Genomic DNA, 15,680 nt, shown 5'->3' on the forward strand with positions numbered 1-15,680 from the left:
ATGGGAATGAACGGCATACACCGTGTTGGCTGTTAAAATACAGTTTCCAAGTGAGTTGATGTGAAGCCCGTCAGAGTGATAGCAGGAGGAGCAGAATCAGAATAAAGTAAAATTGTCAATATAGCCATAGTTGTATGTGGAGGAGAAGTATTTGAGCCACGAATGGAGTGCCTGTGCCCTGCTAGAACATACGTCCCCACGACCCAGCGTGAGGAGATTGAACAAACTGTTATCTGGAGATGGAGGCGGGCGAAGCATGTTTGATACACCTTTTTTGGTATTGAGTAAAGTTGGTTGTCAGGGCGGTGCCTGCAGTATAAAAGAGGCGGCCGAGCTGAAGAGGAAGCATCTGTCCTGCAGCTTTACACCTGCTCAACACGTTTTGGTTTTCAGTCTCTTTGGGGAACGCTCTGCAAAGATGGTCAGTCGGAGTCTGGTGTTCCTGCTGCTGGTGGCGGTGAGCAGCGCCAAAGTGTTCGATCGATGTGACTGGGCCAAGGTGTTGAAGAGGGCCGGGATGGATGGCTACCGAGGAGTCAGCCTGGCCGACTGTGAGTACAAACAACTCAAACAGGATTCTGTTTGTGTCACATGCAAGTCTCATGTCATCGGAGAGGAAGTGAAACTGAAAGCCTTGACAAATTCCACTGAAGTGAAAGTACAAACAGAATCTGTTCTACCAAACAGCCTCACATATTTTCTGGATTCTGTTTTTTTTTCTTCCTGTTTTAGGAATGATTCATCTGCTCTTTGTAATTGTACATTACTTTATAGGTGTTGGGTTACTTTATTGTGTGTAAATTCAATGGGCTGGTGTACAGATCTTTATTGATACTCTCTGCCTCTGAAAAAGACCATCAGCCTGCTCACCAACATACAATAGCAGGAAAAATGAAAGGTTTACTATTCTGAGAAATGAACCTGTTGACCGTGGGAGCTCAGGAGTTTGTATGCTGGCGACGTCAGACAGTTTCTGCTCCTGACCAGCGTCCAGGACTGAGAATAAACACTTTTTTCTCTTGGTACGATTTAAAGAACTGGTGGGACTTATTCTCACAGGGGTTGGGTGTACGTGTCGGTGTCCGCAGTGAGCAGCGGTGTTCATGCTGAAAGTCAAATAGAAAGATTTGTAGTATTTGACAAAGTGTGCAGGAATCCAGCACAAAGAACCAGCTGCGATCAGGCACAGAGATAAAATCAATGTCTGAGGTTATTGTATCAAGGATGTTCAAGACGCTTCTCAATCCGCCGAACTGAGCTTCACTCACGATTCAACGTAAGACGCAACTCAAGCTCATGTTACATTTGATGCTCAATGCAGCGTTCTTCTTCTGCAGGGGTGTGCCTGTCTCAATGGGAGTCCCACTACAACACTGATGCTACGAACCACAACAGCGACGGCAGCACAGACTATGGAATCTTCCAGATCAACAGCCGTTACTGGTGCAATGATGGCGGCCCTTCTTCATCCAACGGCTGCAACATCCAGTGCAGTGGTCAGTAAACAATCACCAAACGTCCACTATTTCCACCTGCTCTATGACCCCATGCCGTCTCAGTTTAACAGGCCATTTAGACTGAACGTGACTCCGCCTCTGAGCAGCGTGACAACTTCTTCCCAAGTTTAAAAAGTATACTCATTTGTAGTCCTCAATTTGAGAAGAAAATGACTTAAAACCAGGGAAATGATCCGTCTATGCAGCAAGTAAGTTCAAGCAAATGAAATTTAGATTGAAGGTTATACTTTAAAATAGTGTTTGTATCTTATATTTGTGCTGCTCTTTGTTGCAGTGTAACCATAGTATGAAGAAATAGGTGAATCTCTGCTTCGCTCACCTCATGAACCAAATAGAAATGATCCATAGACGTATAGAAATGAGCAATTAGGTTATTATCTGTTTGACATTTGATCAGTTTTCTTTAAAAACCCAGCAAATCACCACTTTACTCCCCCCCCCCCCCCCCATCAAAGTCCCTTCGCTGGAATACAGTGTATTTCACATTTTCATTTTTCTGTTTTAATGACAGAGCTTCTCAGCGACAACGTTTCCGTGGCGATCAACTGTGCCAAACGTGTGGTGAGGGATCCCAACGGCATCGGCGCCTGGTAAGACCTGAACATGGGATGGACTCACCACGTTAACCCTCATGTGTGGAGGAATAAACAGCACTTGGTTGTGGTTTCAGGGTGGCCTGGAGGAACCGCTGCCAGGGCCAGGACTTGAGCTCCTACTTGTCAGGTTGTGGCGTGTGATCAGCTGGTGGAGCCGAATGCTGCACTTCACCAACTCCTTTATGCTGATTCTGTACTTGATCGTACACACTGATTGATTTACTGCAGCTAATATAGGGCATTTAAAAAGAAGCATGATATCATTATTCATTATTAGTTCATGTAGAAGGACGTCTTACGTTGATCTCTTCATGCCAGCAGAAGCAAATAAAAAGTTAAGCAATGAACTTTGTGTTTGATCCATTCATTCAGTGATGAATTCAGACATTTGTAGTTTGCTCTGTGTAATTAAAGTCCTCAGCGAAGATAAATGAACTGCAAAAACAATCAAAGCTGTTTTCTTGTGATTCTGGCAACTTGTTTTCATGGGTTCGTTAGGCGGGCTTCAAAATGTGGTTTGGAGGAAATTTCTATCAGTCATACAAAATCTATTTTTGTTCGGACATTGAAAGAATAAAAGAAACAAATGATACTGATCCTCTCGGGGACATTACTGGTCTGCATTTGTTCATAGTTGACCTGAAGCACACATACGAGCAAGTTACTTCTGTAATTAGACTTCCTACTAACAACTGTCAGACTCTAGAAATGGAAACAACAACAGAGCTGCAGGTTACGTCTGAACTAATCAATAGTAGAGCTTCACTGCAACTTGACAGTGTAATTTTATATTTTTTATTTTTTAAGTTTTATGATCCACGTCCACTTCTGAACCTCTGCATCATAAGGGCAGCGCTATGTTGATGTGAGCTTCCGCTGTTTCCACAGCAACCGCTTCAGATTGCTTGGTCTGTAAATGTGAGGGAAGAACATGTAAATACCAGCGTCGAGCATCCAAACCAACATCCAACCACGCTGTTTGCTCTCAGGAGACGTTGCTTGTTGACGACGTCAAATTGTTGTTTGTCTGTCCTCTGGTGGTCTCCTTTCATGCTTTTCATGGTCTGAGGATCCAACACAGTGACATTCTCCTCTTTTCTGTGAAGAAAACTCTGACATGGAGCAGAAATAGAGTATAATCATACAAATATCTGTCAAGACCGAAGTACTTGATGACTCTAATTCCACATGACGGAGATGGACCAGGAGTATTCTGGGTTTGTTCTAATTTTACTTCTTCGAAAGTGTCCAATGTTTGTTGTTCCTCTGAGCTCTTCGGTCTTCAGCCGGTGGAGGAAGACAGTCGGGCCTCTGAGGTTTCCTCTCCACTGTGGTTCATGTGGGATTTAAAACCATGTTGGTTTTGTGTGTTTGTGGAGGAGAGAGCGCTGACAGGATGGGGGTTGACAGTTTTCTAAAAGTACAATGGGAGGCAGAGCTTTCAGCTGTCAGGATCATCTCATGTATAACTCTTTGTTTCAAATATTAAAAAAATAAATGCAGTAAAACAATATTACGAGCAATAATAACATAATAGAAATATTGTTACTTATCATAACAACAATCATAACTAGAATACTATAAATAATCGGCCATCAATAATAATTATGAGAATCAAATCAAACTTTATTAATACAACACTTTTCATACAAGGTTGCAGCACAAAGTGCTTCACATACTATAACAATAAAAATAACACACACACACACACACACACACACACACATATTTGCACGTGTATAATGAATTATTTGACCGCTCACCCTCTTCTTAAAGCCGCCCTCATGAACATTCGTGTGTTAACCATGAATCCTGTTTCACTGTGTATTTGAGGACTCAGTCATACTGACAATGATCACAGATGCTCTGCAGCTGTCCTCATCAGGTTTCGATAAATATTGTCTCCTTGAGGTTCATTAAATCTATTCATTGTCTGCTCTGCACTCAGCAGTAGAAAAAACCTGATTCCATAAAACCTGTCTAAAAAAAATACACATCCGTTGACTTTTTTTACTTTCGACTATGTATGTATTCCACTGCTGTTGTACGGATACTATTACATTCCTGCTTGAATTTCCTGTGTTTTTCCCACACAGAGGCTAATAATATAAACTCATCTAACATGTTATGAGTTATTCATCGACCATTATGATGAATTCACGTTAGTCAACGATCATTCCCATTATTCGGCCAATTTCCAGTATGGGACACCTCAGAAAGTCAGTATTTATAAATAAAAACAACACATAAAATGATGAACGGTGGTCAGGTAACATCCATGTTTGAGTTCATATAAAACCTTCCTAACCAGCAGGTTTTAAACATTTCTGTGACACTTTAACAACACAGCAAATTTAAGAATCTTGTATACATAGCTTAGATCCGATCCGATCTGATTCACCATGTTCCCGATTCGATACGATTTGATATTAATTTGATAGAGATTCAATTCTACACAATGCAATACAAAGTGATTTGGTGTGATATGATTCAACAGGATGTAAAGCAATTATACTTAACGTATACTAATCATCACCTTTTGCTGATAATCTACTAGAACTATGCATCACTTTATTTGATCTTCTTTTTGTCCCCTGAAAAAGCACAACACAAAAAACAGGCCTTGTCAGAGGGTTGGGATTTGGAACCAGATTCAACATAAAAACAGGAATCGGTTCCTCACATTTTGAACGAGTTTTATCACCTTGTCACAACGTCTCTTACTTTCAGTGTGGTGAATGCTGGGTCCCCCAGTCTGAATGCTGGGTCCCCCAGTCTGAGTGCTGGGTCCCCCAGTCTGAGTGGTGGGTCCCCCAGTCTGAGTGGTGGGTGTCCCAGTCTGAGTGGTGGGTCCCCCAGTCTGAGTGGTGGGTCCCCCAGTCTGAGTGGTGGGTGTCCCAGTCTGAGTGGTGGGTCCCCCAGTCTGAGTGGTGGGTCCCCCAGTCTGAGTGCTGGGTCCCCCAGTCTGAGTGGTGGGTCCCCCAGTCTGAGTGCTGGGTCCCCCAATCTGAGTGCTGGGTCCCCCAGTCTGAGTGGTGGGTCCCCCAGTCTGAGTGGTGGGTGTCCCAGTCTGAGTGCTGGGTCCCCCAGTCTGAGTGGTGGGTGTCCCAGTCTGAGTGCTGGGTGTCCCAGTCTGAGTGGTGGGTGTCCCAGTCTGAGTGGTGGGTCCCCCAATCTGAGTGCTGGGTCCCCCAGTCTGAGTGGTGGGTCCCCCAGTCTGAGTGCTGGGTCCCCCAGTCTGAATGCTGGGTCCCCCAATCTGAGTGCTGGGTCCCCCAGTCTGAGTGGTGGGTCCCCCAATCTGAGTGCTGGGTCCCCCAGTCTGAGTGGTGGGTCCCCCAGTCTGAGTGCTGGGTCCCCCAATCTGAGTGCTGGGTCCCCCAGTCTGAATGCTGGGTCCCCCAATCTGAGTGGTGGGTCCCCCAGTCTGAGTGCTGGGTGTCCCAGTCTGAGTGCTGGGTGTCCCAGTCTGAGTGCTGGGTCCCCCAGTCTGAGTGGTGGGTCCCCCAGTCTGAATGCTGGGTCCCCCAATCTGAGTGCTGGGTCCCCCAGTCTGAGTGGTGGGTCCCCCAATCTGAGTGCTGGGTCCCCCAGTCTGAGTGGTGGGTCCCCCAGTCTGAGTGCTGGGTCCCCCAGTCTGAATGCTGGGTCCCCCAGTCTGAGTGCTGGGTCCCCCAGTCTGAGTGGTGGGTGTCCCAGTCTGAGTGGTGGGTGTCCCAGTCTGAGTGCTGGGTCCCCCAATCTGAGTGCTGGGTCCCCCAGTCTGAGTGGTGGGCATCCCAGTCTGAGTGGTGGGTGTCCCAGTCTGAGTGCTGGGTCCCCCAATCTGAGTGCTGGGTCCCCCAATCTGAGTGCTGGGTCCCCCAGTCTGAGTGGTGGGTCCCCCAATCTGAGTGCTGGGTCCCCCAGTCTGAGTGGTGGGTCCCCCAGTCTGAGTGCTGGGTCCCCCAATCTGAGTGGTGGGTCCCCCAGTCTGAGTGCTGGGTCCCCCAGTCTGAATGCTGGGTCCCCCAATCTGAGTGGTGGGTCCCCCAGTCTGAGTGGTGGGTCCCCCAGTCTGAGTGCTGGGTCCCCCAGTCTGAATGCTGGGTCCCCCAGTCTGAGTGGTGGGTCCCCCAGTCTGAGTGCTGGGTGTCCCAGTCTGAGTGCTGGGTCCCCCAGTCTGAGTGGTGGGTGTCCCAGTCTGAGTGCTGGGTCCCCCAATCTGAGTGCTGGGTCCCCCAGTCTGAGTGCTGGGTCCCCCAGTCTGAATGCTGGGTCCCCCAGTCTGAGTGGTGGGTCCCCCAGTCTGAGTGCTGGGTGTCCCAGTCTGAGTGCTGGGTCCCCCAGTCTGAGTGCTGGGTCCCCCAGTCTGAGTGGTGGGTGTCCCAGTCTGAGTGGTGGGTGTCCCAGTCTGAGTGCTGGGTCCCCCAGTCTGAGTGGTGGGTCCCCCAATCTGAGTGCTGGGTCCCCCAGTCTGAGTGGTGGGTCCCCCAGTCTGAGTGGTGGGTCCCCCAATCTGAGTGCTGGGTCCCCCAGTCTGAGTGGTGGGTCCCCCAGTCTGAGTGCTGGGTCCCCCAGTCTGAATGCTGGGTCCCCCAATCTGAGTGCTGGGTCCCCCAGTCTGAGTGGTGGGTCCCCCAATCTGAGTGCTGGGTCCCCCAGTCTGAGTGGTGGGTCCCCCAGTCTGAGTGGTGGGTCCCCCAGTCTGAGTGCTGGGTCCCCCAATCTGAGTGCTGGGTGTCCCAGTCTGAGTGCTGGGTCCCCCAGTCTGAGTGCTGGGTGTCCCAGTCTGAGTGCTGGGTCCCCCAGTCTGAGTGCTGGGTGTCCCAGTCTGAGTGCTGGGTGTCCCAGTCTGAGTGGTGGGTCCCCCAGTCTGAATGCTGGGTCCCCCAATCTGAGTGCTGGGTCCCCCAGTCTGAGTGGTGGGTCCCCCAATCTGAGTGCTGGGTCCCCCAGTCTGAATGCTGGGTCCCCCAGTCTGAGTGGTGGGTCCCCCAGTCTGAGTGCTGGGTGTCCCAGTCTGAGTGCTGGGTCCCCCAGTCTGAGTGGTGGGTGTCCCAGTCTGAGTGCTGGGTCCCCCAATCTGAGTGCTGGGTCCCCCAGTCTGAGTGGTGGGCGTCCCAGTCTGAGTGGTGGGTGTCCCAGTCTGAGTGCTGGGTCCTCCAGTCTGAGTGGTGGGTCCCCCAATCTGAGTGCTGGGTCCCCCAGTCTGAGTGCTGGGTCCCCCAATCTGAGTGCTGGGTCCCCCAGTCTGAATGCTGGGTCCCCCAATCTGAGTGCTGGGTCCCCCAGTCTGAGTGGTGGGTCCCCCAATCTGAGTGCTGGGTCCCCCAGTCTGAGTGGTGGGTCCCCCAGTCTGAGTGCTGGGTCCCCCAATCTGAGTGGTGGGTCCCCCAGTCTGAGTGCTGGGTCCCCCAGTCTGAATGCTGGGTCCCCCAATCTGAGTGGTGGGTCCCCCAGTCTGAGTGGTGGGTCCCCCAGTCTGAGTGCTGGGTCCCCCAGTCTGAATGCTGGGTCCCCCAGTCTGAGTGGTGGGTCCCCCAGTCTGAGTGCTGGGTGTCCCAGTCTGAGTGCTGGGTCCCCCAGTCTGAGTGCTGGGTCCCCCAGTCTGAGTGCTGGGTCCCCCAATCTGAGTGCTGGGTCCCCCAGTCTGAGTGCTGGGTCCCCCAGTCTGAGTGGTGGGTCCCCCAGTCTGAGTGCTGGGTGTCCCAGTCTGAGTGCTGGGTCCCCCAGTCTGAGTGCTGGGTCCCCCAGTCTGAGTGGTGGGTGTCCCAGTCTGAGTGGTGGGTGTCCCAGTCTGAGTGCTGGGTCCCCCAGTCTGAGTGGTGGGTCCCCCAATCTGAGTGGTGGGTCCCCCAGTCTGAGTGGTGGGTCCCCCAGTCTGAGTGCTGGGTCCCCCAATCTGAGTGCTGGGTCCCCCAATCTGAGTGCTGGGTGTCCCAGTCTGAGTGCTGGGTCCCCCAGTCTGAGTGCTGGGTGTCCCAGTCTGAGTGCTGGGTCCCCCAGTCTGAGTGCTGGGTGTCCCAGTCTGAGTGGTGGGTCCCCCAGTCTGAATGCTGGGTCCCCCAATCTGAGTGCTGGGTCCCCCAGTCTGAGTGGTGGGTCCCCCAATCTGAGTGCTGGGTCCCCCAGTCTGAATGCTGGGTCCCCCAGTCTGAGTGGTGGGTCCCCCAGTCTGAGTGCTGGGTGTCCCAGTCTGAGTGCTGGGTCCCCCAGTCTGAGTGGTGGGTGTCCCAGTCTGAGTGCTGGGTCCCCCAATCTGAGTGCTGGGTCCCCCAGTCTGAGTGGTGGGCGTCCCAGTCTGAGTGGTGGGTGTCCCAGTCTGAGTGCTGGGTCCTCCAGTCTGAGTGGTGGGTCCCCCAATCTGAGTGCTGGGTCCCCCAGTCTGAGTGCTGGGTCCCCCAATCTGAGTGCTGGGTCCCCCAGTCTGAATGCTGGGTCCCCCAATCTGAGTGCTGGGTCCCCCAGTCTGAGTGGTGGGTCCCCCAATCTGAGTGCTGGGTCCCCCAGTCTGAGTGGTGGGTCCCCCAGTCTGAGTGCTGGGTCCCCCAATCTGAGTGGTGGGTCCCCCAGTCTGAGTGCTGGGTCCCCCAGTCTGAATGCTGGGTCCCCCAATCTGAGTGGTGGGTCCCCCAGTCTGAGTGGTGGGTCCCCCAGTCTGAGTGCTGGGTCCCCCAGTCTGAATGCTGGGTCCCCCAGTCTGAGTGGTGGGTCCCCCAGTCTGAGTGCTGGGTGTCCCAGTCTGAGTGCTGGGTCCCCCAGTCTGAGTGGTGGGTGTCCCAGTCTGAGTGCTGGGTCCCCCAATCTGAGTGCTGGGTCCCCCAGTCTGAGTGCTGGGTGTCCCAGTCTGAGTGCTGGGTCCCCCAGTCTGAGTGGTGGGTGTCCCAGTCTGAGTGCTGGGTCCCCCAGTCTGAGTGGTGGGTCCCCCAATCTGAGTGCTGGGTCCCCCAGTCTGAGTGCTGGGTCCCCCAGTCTGAGTGGTGGGTCCCCCAGTCTGAGTGCTGGGTCCCCCAGTCTGAGTGGTGGGTCCCCCAGTCTGAGTGGTGGGTGTCCCAGTCTGAGTGGTGGGTCCCCCAGTCTGAGTGGTGGGTCCCCCAGTCTGAGTGCTGGGTCCCCCAGTCTGAGTGGTGGGTGTCCCAGTCTGAGTGCTGGGTCCCCCAGTCTGAGTGCTGGGTCCCCCAGTCTGAGTGGTGGGTGTCCCAGTCTGAGTGCTGGGTCCCCCAGTCTGAGTGGTGGGTCCCCCAGTCTGAGTGCTGGGTCCCCCAATCTGAGTGCTGGGTCCCCCAGTCTGAGTGGTGGGTCCCCCAGTCTGAGTGGTGGGTGTCCCAGTCTGAGTGCTGGGTCCCCCAGTCTGAGTGGTGGGTGTCCCAGTCTGAGTGCTGGGTGTCCCAGTCTGAGTGGTGGGTGTCCCAGTCTGAGTGCTGGGTCCCCCAGTCTGAGTGCTGGGTCCCCCAATCTGAGTGCTGGGTCCCCCAGTCTGAGTGGTGGGTGTCCCAGTCTGAGTGGTGGGTGTCCCAGTCTGAGTGGTGGGTCCCCCAATCTGAGTGCTGGGTCCCCCAGTCTGAGTGCTGGGTCCCCCAATCTGAGTGCTGGGTCCCCCAATCTGAGTGCTGGGTCCCCCAGTCTGAATGCTGGGTCCCCCAATCTGAGTGGTGGGTCCCCCAGTCTGAGTGCTGGGTGTCCCAGTCTGAGTGCTGGGTGTCCCAGTCTGAGTGCTGGGTCCCCCAGTCTGAGTGGTGGGTGTCCCAGTCTGAGTGCTGGGTCCCCCAATCTGAGTGCTGGGTCCCCCAGTCTGAGTGGTGGGCGTCCCAGTCTGAGTGGTGGGTGTCCCAGTCTGAGTGCTGGGTCCTCCAGTCTGAGTGGTGGGTCCCCCAATCTGAGTGCTGGGTCCCCCAGTCTGAGTGCTGGGTCCCCCAATCTGAGTGCTGGGTCCCCCAGTCTGAATGCTGGGTCCCCCAATCTGAGTGCTGGGTCCCCCAGTCTGAGTGGTGGGTCCCCCAATCTGAGTGCTGGGTCCCCCAGTCTGAGTGGTGGGTCCCCCAGTCTGAGTGCTGGGTCCCCCAATCTGAGTGGTGGGTCCCCCAGTCTGAGTGCTGGGTCCCCCAGTCTGAATGCTGGGTCCCCCAATCTGAGTGGTGGGTCCCCCAGTCTGAGTGGTGGGTCCCCCAGTCTGAGTGCTGGGTCCCCCAGTCTGAATGCTGGGTCCCCCAGTCTGAGTGGTGGGTCCCCCAGTCTGAGTGCTGGGTGTCCCAGTCTGAGTGCTGGGTCCCCCAGTCTGAGTGGTGGGTGTCCCAGTCTGAGTGCTGGGTCCCCCAATCTGAGTGCTGGGTCCCCCAGTCTGAGTGCTGGGTGTCCCAGTCTGAGTGCTGGGTCCCCCAGTCTGAGTGGTGGGTGTCCCAGTCTGAGTGCTGGGTCCCCCAGTCTGAGTGGTGGGTCCCCCAATCTGAGTGCTGGGTCCCCCAGTCTGAGTGCTGGGTCCCCCAGTCTGAGTGGTGGGTCCCCCAGTCTGAGTGCTGGGTCCCCCAGTCTGAGTGGTGGGTCCCCCAGTCTGAGTGGTGGGTGTCCCAGTCTGAGTGGTGGGTCCCCCAGTCTGAGTGGTGGGTCCCCCAGTCTGAGTGCTGGGTCCCCCAGTCTGAGTGGTGGGTGTCCCAGTCTGAGTGCTGGGTCCCCCAGTCTGAGTGCTGGGTCCCCCAGTCTGAGTGGTGGGTGTCCCAGTCTGAGTGCTGGGTCCCCCAGTCTGAGTGGTGGGTCCCCCAGTCTGAGTGCTGGGTCCCCCAATCTGAGTGCTGGGTCCCCCAGTCTGAGTGGTGGGTCCCCCAGTCTGAGTGGTGGGTGTCCCAGTCTGAGTGCTGGGTCCCCCAGTCTGAGTGGTGGGTGTCCCAGTCTGAGTGCTGGGTGTCCCAGTCTGAGTGGTGGGTGTCCCAGTCTGAGTGCTGGGTCCCCCAGTCTGAGTGCTGGGTCCCCCAATCTGAGTGCTGGGTCCCCCAGTCTGAGTGGTGGGTGTCCCAGTCTGAGTGGTGGGTGTCCCAGTCTGAGTGGTGGGTCCCCCAATCTGAGTGCTGGGTCCCCCAGTCTGAGTGCTGGGTCCCCCAATCTGAGTGCTGGGTCCCCCAATCTGAGTGCTGGGTCCCCCAGTCTGAATGCTGGGTCCCCCAATCTGAGTGGTGGGTCCCCCAGTCTGAGTGCTGGGTGTCCCAGTCTGAGTGCTGGGTGTCCCAGTCTGAGTGCTGGGTCCCCCAGTCTGAGTGGTGGGTCCCCCAGTCTGAATGCTGGGTCCCCCAATCTGAGTGCTGGGTCCCCCAGTCTGAGTGGTGGGTCCCCCAATCTGAGTGCTGGGTCCCCCAGTCTGAGTGGTGGGTCCCCCAGTCTGAGTGCTGGGTCCCCCAGTCTGAATGCTGGGTCCCCCAGTCTGAGTGGTGGGTCCCCCAGTCTGAGTGCTGGGTGTCCCAGTCTGAGTGCTGGGTCCCCCAGTCTGAGTGGTGGGTGTCCCAGTCTGAGTGCTGGGTCCCCCAATCTGAGTGCTGGGTCCCCCAGTCTGAGTGGTGGGCGTCCCAGTCTGAGTGGTGGGTGTCCCAGTCTGAGTGCTGGGTCCCCCAGTCTGAGTGGTGGGTCCCCCAGTCTGAGTGCTGGGTCCCCCAATCTGAGTGCTGGGTCCCCCAGTCTGAATGCTGGGTCCCCCAATCTGAGTGCTGGGTCCCCCAGTCTGAGTGGTGGGTCCCCCAATCTGAGTGCTGGGTCCCCCAGTCTGAGTGGTGGGTCCCCCAGTCTGAGTGCTGGGTCCCCCAATCTGAGTGGTGGGTCCCCCAGTCTGAATGCTGGGTCCCCCAATCTGAGTGGTGGGTCCCCCAGTCTGAGTGGTGGGTCCCCCAGTCTGAGTGCTGGGTCCCCCAGTCTGAATGCTGGGTCCCCCAGTCTGAGTGGTGGGTCCCCCAGTCTGAGTGCTGGGTGTCCCAGTCTGAGTGCTGGGTCCCCCAGTCTGAGTGGTGGGTGTCCCAGTCTGAGTGCTGGGTCCCCCAATCTGAGTGCTGGGTCCCCCAGTCTGAGTGCTGGGTCCCCCAGTCTGAATGCTGGGTCCCCCAGTCTGAGTGGTGGGTCCCCCAGTCTGAGTGGTGGGTGTCCCAGTCTGAGTGCTGGGTCCCCCAGTCTGAGTGCTGGGTCCCCCAGTCTGAGTGGTGGGTGTCCCAGTCTGAGTGGTGGGTGTCCCAGTCTGAGTGCTGGGTCCCCCAGTCTGAGTGGTGGGTCCCCCAATCTGAGTGCTGGGTCCCCCAGTCTGAGTGGTGGGTCCCCCAATCTGAGTGCTGGGTCCCCCAGTCTGAGTGCTGGGTCCCCCAGTCTGAATGCTGGGTCCCCCAATCTGAGTGCTGGGTCCCCCAGTCTGAGTGGTGGGTCCCCCAATCTGAGTGCTGGGTCCCCCAGTCTGAGTGGTGGGTCCCCCAGTCTGAGTGCTGGGTCCCCCAATCTGAGTGCTGGGTCCCCCAATCTGAGTGCTGGGTGTCCCAGTCTGAGTGCTGGGTCCCCCAGTCTGAGTGCTGGGTGTCCCAGTCTGAGTGCTGGGTCCCCCAGTCTGAGTGCTGGGTCCCCCAGTCTGAGTGCTGGGTGTCCCAGTCTGAGTGGTGGGTCCCCCAGTCTGAATGCTGGGTCCCCCAATCTGAGTGCTGGGTCCCCCAGTCTGAGTGGTGGGTCCCCCAATCTGAGTGCTGGGTCCCCCAGTCTGAGTGGTGGGTCCCCCAGTCTGAGTGCTGGGTCCCCCAGTCTGAATGCTGGGTCCCCCAGTCTGAGTGGTGGGTCCCCCAGTCTGAGTGCTGGGTGTCCCAGTCTGAGTGCTGGGTCCCCCAGTCTGAGTGGTGGGTGTCCCAGTCTGAGTGGTGGGTGTCCCAGTCTGAGTGCTGGGTCCCCCAATCTGAGTGCTGGGTCCCCCAGTCTGAGTGGTGGGCGTCCCAGTCTGAGTGGTGGGTGTCCCAGTCTGAGTGCTGGGTCCCCCAGTCTGAGTGGTGGGTCCCCCAATCTGAGTGCTGGGTCCCCCAGTCTGAGTGCTGGGTCCCCCAATCTGAGTGCTGGGTCCCCCAGTCTGAGTGCTGGGTCCCCCAGTCTGAATGCTGGGTCCCCCAATCTGAGTGCTGGGTCCCCCAGTCTGAGTGCTGGGTCCCCCAATCTGAGTGCTGGGTCCCCCAGTCTGAGTGGTGGGTCCCCCAGTCTGAGTGCTGGGTCCCCCAATCTGAGTGGTGGGTCCCCCAGTCTGAGTGCTGGGTCCCCCAGTCTGAATGCTGGGTCCCCCAATCTGAGTGGTGGGTCCCCCAGTCTGAGTGCTGGGTCCCCCAGTCTGAGTGCTGGGTCCCCCAGTCTGAATGCTGGGTCCCCCAGTCTGAGTGGTGGGTCCCCCAGTCTGAGTGCTGGGTCCCCCAGTCTGAGTGGTGGGTGTCCCAGTCTGAGTGCTGGGTCCCCCAATCTGAGTGCTGGGTCCCCTAGTCTGAGTGCTGGGTCCCCCAGTCTGAATGCTGGGTCCCCCAGTCTGAGTGGTGGGTCCCCCAGTCTGAGTGCTGGGTCCCCCAGTCTGAGTGGTGGGTGTCCCAGTCTGAGTGGTGGGTGTCCCAGTCTGAGTGCTGGGTCCCCCAGTCTGAGTGGTGGGTCCCCCAATCTGAGTGCTGGGTCCCCCAGTCTGAGTGGTGGGTCCCCCAGTCTGAGTGCTGGGTCCCCCAGTCTGAGTGGTGGGTCCCCCAATCTGAGTGCTGGGTCCCCCAGTCTGAGTGGTGGGTCCCCCAGTCTGAGTGCTGGGTCCCCCAGTCTGAATGCTGGGTCCCCCAATCTGAGTGCTGGGTCCCCCAGTCTGAGTGGTGGGTCCCCCAATCTGAGTGCTGGGTCCCCCAGTCTGAGTGGTGGGTCCCCCAGTCTGAGTGCTGGGTCCCCCAGTCTGAGTGGTGGGTGTCCCAGTCTGAGTGCTGGGTCCCCCAATCTGAGTGCTGGGTCCCCCAGTCTGAGTGGTGGGTGTCCCAGTCTGAGTGCTGGGTCCCCCAGTCTGAGTGGTGGGTCCCCCAGTCTGAGTGCTGGGTCCCCCAGTCTGAGTGGTGGGTGTCCCAGTCTGAGTGGTGGGTGTCCCAGTCTGAGTGCTGGGTCCCCCAGTCTGAGTGGTGGGTCCCCCAATCTGAGTGCTGGGTCCCCCAGTCTGAGTGCTGGGTCCCCCAATCTGAGTGCTGGGTCCCCCAGTCTGAGTGGTGGGTGTCCCAGTCTGAGTGCTGGGTCCCCCAGTCTGAGTGGTGGGTCCCCCAATCTGAGTGCTGGGTCCCCCAGTCTGAATGCTGGGTCCCCCAGTCTGAGTGGTGGGTCCCCCAATCTGAGTGCTGGGTCCCCCAGTCTGAGTGGTGGGTCCCCCAGTCTGAGTGCTGGGTCCCCCAATCTGAGTGCTGGGTCCCCCAATCTGAGTGCTGGGTCCCCCAGTCTGAATGCTGGGTCCCCCAATCTGAGTGGTGGGTCCCCCAGTCTGAGTGCTGGGTGTCCCAGTCTGAGTGCTGGGTGTCCCAGTCTGAGTGCTGGGTCCCCCAGTCTGAGTGCTGGGTGTCCCAGTCTGAGTGCTGGGTCCCCCAGTCTGAGTGGTGGGTGTCCCAGTCTGAGTGCTGGGTCCCCCAGTCTGAGTGGTGGGTCCCCCAGTCTGAATGCTGGGTCCCCCAATCTGAGTGCTGGGTCCCCCAGTCTGAGTGCTGGGTCCCCCAGTCTGAATGCTGGGTCCCCCAGTCTGAGTGGTGGGTCCCCCAGTCTGAGTGCTGGGTGTCCCAGTCTGAGTGCTGGGTCCCCCAGTCTGAGTGGTGGGCGTCCCAGTCTGAGTGGTGGGTGTCCCAGTCTGAGTGCTGGGTCCCCCAATCTGAGTGCTGGGTCCCCCAGTCTGAGTGGTGGGCGTCCCAGTCTGAGTGGTGGGTGTCCCAGTCTGAGTGCTGGGTCCCCCAGTCTGAGTGGTGGGTCCCCCAGTCTGAGTGCTGGGTCCCCCAATCTGAGTGCTGGGTCCCCCAGTCTGAGTGCTGGGTGTCCCAGTCTGAGTGCTGGGTCCCCCAGTCTGAGTGCTGGGTCCCCCAGTCTGAGTGCTGGGTGTCCCAGTCTGAGTGCTGGGTCCCCCAGTCTGAGTGGTGGGTGTCCCAGTCTGAGTGCTGGGTCCCCCAGTCTGAGTGGTGGGTCCCCCAGTCTGAATGCTGGGTCCCCCAGTCTGAGTGCTGGGTGTCCCAGTCTGAGTGCTGGGTGTCCCAGTCTGAGTGCTGGGTCCCCCAGTCTGAGTGGTGGGTCCCCCAATCTGAGTGCTGGGTCCCCCAGTCTGAGTGGTGGGTCCCCCAGTCTGAGTGCTGGGTCCCCCAGTCTGAGTGGTGGGTCCCCCAATCTGAGTGCTGGGTCCCCCAGTCTGAGTGGTGGGTCCCCCAGTCTGAGTGCTGGGTCCCCCAGTCTGAATGCTGGGTCCCCCAATCTGAGTGCTGGGTCCCCCAGTCTGAGTGGTGGGTCCCCCAATCTGAGTGCTGGGTCCCCCAGTCTGAGTGGTGGGTCCCCCAGTCTGAGTGCTGGGTCCCCCAATCTGAGTGCTGGGTCCCCCAGTCTGAGTGGTGGGTGTCCC

The 15,680-nt window shown here is 57.2% G+C and overlaps 1 protein-coding gene across 1 annotated transcript; it reads left to right on the forward strand.

Moving 5' to 3' along the window:
* Positions 1-418: 418 nt before the first annotated feature.
* Positions 419-2,578, forward strand: LOC308140058 (lysozyme C-like; the record flags this gene model as incomplete). The annotated part of the gene is made up of 4 exons (XM_080509717.1): positions 419-551; positions 1,338-1,496; positions 2,029-2,107; positions 2,188-2,578. The coding sequence occupies 4 exons, from the start codon at positions 419-421 to the stop codon at positions 2,252-2,254; spliced, it is 438 nt and encodes a 145-aa protein (XP_080365843.1). The 3' UTR covers positions 2,255-2,578.
* Between the last annotated feature and the right edge of the window lie 13,102 nt (positions 2,579-15,680).

The sequence above is a fragment of the Blennius ocellaris genome (genome assembly GCF_963422515.1).
Source record: "Blennius ocellaris genome assembly, chromosome: 15".
In the NCBI taxonomy this organism is placed as follows: domain Eukaryota; kingdom Metazoa; phylum Chordata; class Actinopteri; order Blenniiformes; family Blenniidae; genus Blennius; species Blennius ocellaris.